The sequence below is a fragment of the Panonychus citri genome, unplaced genomic scaffold, assembly GCF_014898815.1.
Source record: "Panonychus citri isolate SS breed McGregor unplaced genomic scaffold, ASM1489881v1 Contig00108, whole genome shotgun sequence".
In the NCBI taxonomy this organism is placed as follows: Eukaryota; Metazoa; Arthropoda; class Arachnida; order Trombidiformes; family Tetranychidae; genus Panonychus; species Panonychus citri.
The window spans coordinates 327,911-335,437 of NW_026515513.1; the positions used below are offsets into that span (position 1 = coordinate 327,911).

Here is a 7,527-nt window from a genome sequence, read left to right on the forward strand (position 1 = left end):
GTTAATTTATCATGTCTTTTCATGAACATCATGGTGACAATTTAACTTAATTGTTGGCCTTTTATGTTAACTATAATTTGTTGTTGTTGTTGTTGCTTTTTTATTATTATTTTTTTTTAATTTAGTTACTTGATTGTTTATCTAAATCCGTTTATATTATTTGATTTGGTAATTTAATTAATTGTGTCAACAAGATTTCATCCCCATCAAGTTCAACAAGTTTAACACATCAATACCCTATGGACAGTATTTACTGTCCAGTGTAGTGGTCAGAGTCCACCAGGAACTCAATTAAATTTAATTTCATTAGACAATTAACTTGATCACTTGAAATGGTTCAATTTGTTAATAATCATTTGTTGTTATTATTATTTGCCGATAGCAATTTGTAACATTTATTTGATTGTTAATTTAACATCGTAAAGGGCGTTTAATTGTTTGGCTGTTAATCGTTTTTAATTGAAGACACAGAAAATAAAATTAAGAAGCAATTAATTGATTAAACAGTTATCAGAATTGTATCAATAATTGATTTGGGATTTTGCTTATTTTTTTTGTTTCATCTTCGTCATTAATATCCAGGCAATTTGTCAGAATAAAAAAAATTAAAAGTTCTTTTAGTTTGAGTTTGATAGTTGATACTAATTGTTGGTTGATTTGTTGTTGTTGTTGATGATGATGATGATGAGCATGGAAACAAAAACAATTGATTAAAATCATGCAACTACAATTATCGGTAATTGAATTGAACAAAATTATCAATTACCAGATGAAAATATACATTTAACTATAATGAGTTTGTCTTTTTTGTTTATATCGCAACTACTTCAACTTTTGTAAATTTAAGCCATAGTTTTAACAATCAACTTATTTTCGTTGGCAATTTAAGCTGTACACAATAATAATAATAATAGTATGATAATAATTAAGAATCAAGTTGATGATTAATGAAGAAACGAGACCCAAAGGCAAGGAACATGAAGAGGTAAAGTTGAAGATGGGATTAGATAACAGGGAGGGAGATTACATGATGATGAAGACGATAACGATGACAATGGTGATGCACCAAAAAGAGGGACAATTAAGGTCAATTATTAATATAATACATGAAATAGTTAATTTTTGTTTGTTAATGGCAGCGAAAGGGAAGCAAGATGAGAAGCGATTGAGGTATCTTTGTCATTCCTTTCATCAGGTTTTCTTGTGTCTTTTTTTTCGTAATCGTCAAAGTAATTGATTCAAATTGTTTATCTTCTTCACTTTTATCTATTTTTGATTAACTTTTTTAAATTTTGAGAATATATATTTATATCACTCGGGAGTTTTTCCTCTTGTAATATTATCTTCCTTGAACTTGGTCGTATTGTTTATCTCGAGTTGTGTTTTTTACGATCTGATTCCAACTAGTTTTCACTTGTTTTCTTTTTTTCGTTTGTTTGATCTTCTTTATCTGTTGCATTCCCTGTGATCTATTCAACACTCAACATGAGTGTTTTTTTCCTTTTGTTTACAAAAAAAAATGTTATTAAGCTAATGATATAGCAGGAGCAACATTGTTAACTTGATGGACAACTGATGCATCGGGATATGGGTTGTCTGGGAGTCTATCGGGTTGATTATGGCCATATGATTGTGAATCGTCAGTTAAAATGGCTGAGGTAGCTGTTAATACCAATTGTTGGAGAGGTTGGATAAGGGTTAGGGAGGGTAAAGGTCGTCCAAGGATTACGTTGGTGGGTTGTGTTTCTGTGGCACTGTTTCCGATAAAATTATTGTTATTACATATTCTCTGAGAATTAGATCCTGGACTGGCAACGGTTGGTGTGTTAATCAGATTCATCGCTCGAGAGATTGGACCATATTTAGAGACAAAAGGTCTCTCATCGAACGGTATGAATTGATCTTCATCGGAAGGCAGTGCGGCAGTTGGTAAGGTGAAAGGTGGACGAGGTGATAAGTTTGGATGCGTTTCAAGGGCGATGGGTGAGATTTGAGTTGATATGACCCCAGTTATTTTGGGTGAGCTTAATATGGCCGTGGACACAGGACTAGGATGATGATGGCGATGACCTGTGTTTGGGTCAACCAAGATTGTAGGAATAGCTGTAAGGGCGATAGATTTAGATGAAACTGAGTCACTGTCGATAGGAAACTTTGAATGTCCAGCAATAAGATAAGGAGGAGAGACAGTAATGTGATGATGGTGAGATAAGGTTGAAGTTGTGAGCGGAGGAGGATAACCTGTTGGATGGTAAGAGTTTAAAGCAACAGGAGGAGAAGGAGGTGAGGTCAATTGGGGATGAGAGACCAACGAATTCATGGTACGATTGGTTATAATGGAAGAACAAGGTCGATGAGTAACAACGTCTTTTGGCCGAGCTGGAATAAGATGAAAGGTCGATTTCTCTGTAGGACTTTGAATTGGCGATGAAGATGATTGGCTGATTGTTGATGAGACAAGAGGAAGTGATTTCACTCTACCAACTCGATTTTGAACCAAATTACTTGGAAGAGTGGTGATTGAAGGTGACCTGTGATTGGTATTAGATCGGAATAATCCTGAGGCATGGTTGTGCAGAAATTCAATTAATCGAGCAGTGACAATTTTTGATGATTCCAGGATTGAAGATAATTCAGCATGACTTGGATGAGTAGGATGCTCTGTAAAGTAAATAATATGATAAGTAAACATTGAGAAACAATTGATCTAAAATAAGAAAATAATAGTGAATAAAAAGACGCACCATTATTAATACCCAAGTCAATGTTTGCTAACTTTTCAAAATGTTCCTTAAGATTGGTCAGTCCTGCTGGGTCACCAGTTCGTTGAAGAGCAGCGATCAATTCAGTGATTGATTGTTGAAAAGATGATGGCGATTGCAACTAAATGAGCAAAAAAAGATACAGAAAAAAAAATTAAAACCAAAAAATAAACCAAATGATAAGATTAAATTGAAATTAAACCATCTAAAGTTAACAAAATCTCACTAAAATTAATCATTTACAATCATCACGCTCAAAGATTAAATCAAAGGGTTAATGAGTTCTGAATCAACTAACAAGGATACAATATATCACAATTAAATGAATAATGAATCATTTCAGGATTAAGTAAACAAGCAACTAATTAATGAAATAAACCGATAATAATAATGGACAAAGTGTCAACAACAATTAAATCCTTGTAAATTTAAAAAAAATTAGACCATCGTTAAAATTAAATTAAGGGCAAGTTAATTAGTATGATTGAAAAAAATATAAGGTATGAATTTAACTTAACAATTATTGCATAATCATTTTCAATGAAAATCAGATAATATAAATCATAAAACTTTCATCCAAAGAAATTAAGGATTATTGCTAATGATTAATAAAAGTTAATTGCAAGATAAGATTGTAAAAGAGATGAAAATATTTGATTAAATGCTTACAGAGTCGATGATGGATTGCATGTGTGATTTATGAGCTAGATCACCGTAAAGAAGAGATGACCATTGGTCAGGTGATATTCTTAAACCTGCTTCCAGAGCGATTGTGACAATTTGATTATCGTGTTCTCGTCTTAGAGCATCATAACTGCGATACTCTTCTTTGAGCTGCATTAAACTCGAATCACCGTCTCGTTTGGTTAACTAAAATAATTGATTTAGATTATTAGTGAAATATTTTCAATGGAAAATTTTAATTAATAATCTAGAGGAAAAGTCAACTCACTTTAAAACAACTAGCTCGATATAGTAATTGAATAACATGACCGATTGCTGTTTTACTCGCTTGATGGGGAAAATGAGGTGACAATCTTTGAACGACAAACATAACGAGTACTTTTCGGGAAAGTGCGCTCCCATCTTCGAGGGCTAACAAAACAAGTCTCAGAACTTCCTCTTGCATTGCAGGTCCCAGAAATTGGCAGCCACGGGCTCGAACAGCAGCCCAAAGATTGGCACTAGAAAAAGATTGAAAAAACAAAAGTAGAAAGAAAAGATTAAAGTTAAAACGAATCAAGTAAAGAGAGAGATAATTTTAATCATATATTGATAAAATATCTCGATATTAACTTACCTCAATGTACGAGGATCTTGGTGTTTAATGAGAAGCTCAGATAAGGCTCTTTCCCCGATGGAACGAGCATTTCGCATAGCTCTTAATCTACCTTCACCTTCAACAAGTTGACATTGTAAAAGACTAATTAACTTCCTTTGCATCGGACGGGACAATGCTATTGGTCAAGTGAGAAAAGAATATACAAAAAGAATGAGTTTTTCCTATTGTTAACCAATAATTTGAGTCATGGAGTTTGCGAGGTAAAATATTGAACGAGAGAGAGAAAGAAAAAGTAAGACCATAATATACAGGTTGTATTGGTAATACAAGTATCAAGTTGTAATGGAAATGACTATCTACTTGTAGATAGAAACAAGCAAAGGAAAACTAGAGTATTGATAAAAAGAAAGCAGTAACGATAGAGAATCCATAATAACTACTGATAAGATCTGAATAACGGTTTTCAGTTGCACAATTGGGTCAGAATAGGTGTAAAAATAAATGATTAGTCAAATAAAGTCAACAATTAGAATGGAAAAAATAGCAAATGAAATGAAATGAAAAGAGTAAAGCACAAGACATAAGGTAAAGATGTTAAATCTCTTGCCATCTCTTCATCTCTTAAATAAAATTAGGTAACTACTTACGTGACTGTTGAGGTTTAAGGAATGAAGAAGTCATATGTTTAATTGATTCTACACATTTCAAATAATGAGGAAGATCTTCTGGTGATATACCAACAGATGATAAATCAACAGAATCAATAGGCAAAGGGCCATGTTGATTAACCATTGTTTCCTCGTTCAACATGGAACGAGAATATCTACTGTCCACAGGAATCATCACAAACTAAACCATTTGACCAACTAGATGACTTTTTTTATAACCAATGAGGAGAAAAGAAGATAAACAAAAAAAAATAAAGAGAAATAAAAACAATGATTAAATTAGAAGAAGAAGAAGAGAAACAAAACATAATAATAAATACAAAGAGAAATGAATAAGGAACATCATTTGTTTACATTTTGAGAAAAAAAAATTCTTTTCATGATATTCTCTAAATTTCCATCAGATGGCAGATCAAGTCTGATGGAGTTTTTTCTGTCACTCATTTTTTGTTGTTCGGTTCCTTGTCTCTAATAAGCTTATCACAAACTAAATCAAATTTAATTTACGCTAAATTTGTCCTTGAAAAAATGATCTTCAATCCATTTGGTTCCATATGATAAATGGCTGGTATTTTCTTTTCTCTTAAAAACGAGAAACGGTAACAGAAAAATGGGTAAGAAGGAGATGATGAGATTTCTTATTGAGATTGTGATTAATCACTTTTTTCATCTTCTTTTTTTTTATTCTCTTCTTGATTTCAACTGAAGAGAAGAAAAAGAGGTTGAATATCTCAACAAGATGCCCTAATAATGTGGTAAAATATTCTCAACATTTTATCAAGATATTAAGAAAAGAATATTAGATATGGTCAATTATCTAAGGAGATCCAACGTCAGAGACATTCAAGTGACCATATTCTGTTTTTAATCGGCTCTTTAAAGAGAGAGAGAGGAAATTTCTACTTACCAAGATTAATTTTCTATTGATTTGATAGAGAAAATGGTTTGGTAAATTAGAAACACTCATGGTTAAAGATGTAAACATATTATGGTGATAAATAATTAAGAGAAATTGAAAACAGTGAAGAGAATCAAAAAATCTCAACTCATAACAAAACCATCAACAAGTTAAGAGCCTGAGGTTTTCTTGTATTAAACAGATTCAGAGATTAACATGGAAAAATTTGTAAAGTTCCAATTGCCAAACAAATTTAAGATTATAACTTAATTTAACTGAACTTAGTAAAAAAGAAATAAATAATTAACAATTGAAAGAATTGAGCAACAATTTAATTGGGAAAAAAATCTAATCAAAAAATTCATCAAAAGGATCTAAGAGACTCTTATGCCGACAGAGAAATAGAAAGAGGAATAAAAAGGAGCCAATTTTGAATCGAATATGAAAAAGAAAATCAAATTAAACCTAATTTAATTTACTAAATCCAAGGAAATGTAAATAATATCATGAGAAGACCCTAGTATTGTCTTAACAAGTTATAATGGCGATTAATCAAAATCATAGAAATCAATTGAAATTAAGATAAATTTTTAATTTCGAAAGCCAAAAACTCAATCGTTCTAATCATCGAAGTTGATTATTGGTGTAAACCGAAATCGGGTGTTAATCGATTAATCTTTGGTGCTAATTGGGATTAGTTAACATCCTCTCCACTCCAATACCAACCATCTGTTTTTTAAGGTCAAAATTGCGACAAAAACCCTTACCACAAGCTTTACAGGTATAAAGTTTCTTGTCGGTGTGAGTGTGCATATGAAAGGTCAAATTGTATACCTGGTGAAAGGCTTTACTACATTTCTCACATTTCCCCGGAATGAGTTAATTTGTGATTCTTGTAGTTTCCCTTTTGGTGAAAACCTTTACCACAATACTCACAAATCCAGGGTTTGTATCCGTTGTGGATTCTCATGTGGGTGTTAAGGGTTGACGATCTGTTGAAAGCCTTAAAACAGGTGACACATTTGTGGGGTTTCTCAGTGGTGTGGATTATTTTGTGACGACATAAAGTTGACGCTTGGCGAAAACCTTTACCGCAAACTTTGCAAACAAACGGCCGAGCCCCGGTGTGGACTGGCATGTGACGGGTTAAGTTATAATGTGCATTGAATATCTTCCCACTCTAAACATTTTACCAGCTGATTTTACACCGTTGTTGTTGTTGTTGTTGTTGTTGTTGTTGTTGTTAGTGTTGTTATGGGTGTTGAATGAGAATGATGGCCAAAGAGTAGTAATTATTGAGCCGATTAATGAAAGTCTTAGAAATTGTTTGAAAGATTAAAATTTTCAACTCGAAAGTTAAAAGTTTGATCGTTCAAATCATAGAAGTTGATAATATAAACCGATTTTACATGTAATGATTAAGAAACCATTTTGATTTAAAAACAATATGATTCGATGTTACCTTAATTGTAACATTTTGATCATCTTTCTAATTACTGACTAGATTACATTCATCCATTGAAATGAATTAATGACAAAGATTAACAAGGGAACAATTAACAATCGTTAATTGTTATAAGCGAAGAGAATCATCAATAGTGAAAGATGATCAGTTTGACATAATAACAATCAAGAGAAACAAAATGTGGTAAACAATTAATATAGAAGACAATTTATAATCTAACTAATCAACGTGTAAACAACTAAATCACTTGAAATCAAAGTGAAAATGATTAATCACAATTGATAAAAGTAAAACTCTTGAGGTGAGAAACAAATAAAAGTAATCAGAGTTTTCTTATTTTTTTGTTTCAATCACAAATTATTATCATCAGAATTAATTGTTAGATTAACATTTAATCAACTTACACTGATTATTGTCCTGAAAGTGACAATCAAATGAGAATTATGATGAAA

General features: G+C 31.9%; 1 protein-coding gene across 2 annotated transcripts; it reads right to left on the reverse strand.

The window, feature by feature from the left end:
• Positions 1 to 323: 323 nt before the first annotated feature.
• LOC128389481 (roquin-2-like) lies at positions 324 to 5,964 on the reverse strand. 2 transcript variants are annotated; one of them, XM_053349078.1, is made up of 7 exons: positions 5,620 to 5,964; positions 4,692 to 4,918; positions 4,063 to 4,219; positions 3,715 to 3,946; positions 3,432 to 3,632; positions 2,745 to 2,883; positions 324 to 2,661 (listed from the first exon to the last, which is right to left on the reverse strand). In XM_053349078.1, the coding sequence occupies exons 2-7, from the start codon at positions 4,885 to 4,887 to the stop codon at positions 1,526 to 1,528; spliced, it is 2,061 nt and encodes a 686-aa protein (XP_053205053.1). In that variant the 5' UTR covers positions 4,888 to 4,918; positions 5,620 to 5,964; the 3' UTR covers positions 324 to 1,525. The 2 variants fall into 2 exon arrangements, with proteins under 2 accessions (XP_053205053.1, XP_053205054.1); XM_053349079.1 differs by lacking the exon at positions 5,620 to 5,964 and having other exon boundaries at positions 4,692 to 5,033.
• Between the last annotated feature and the right edge of the window lie 1,563 nt (positions 5,965 to 7,527).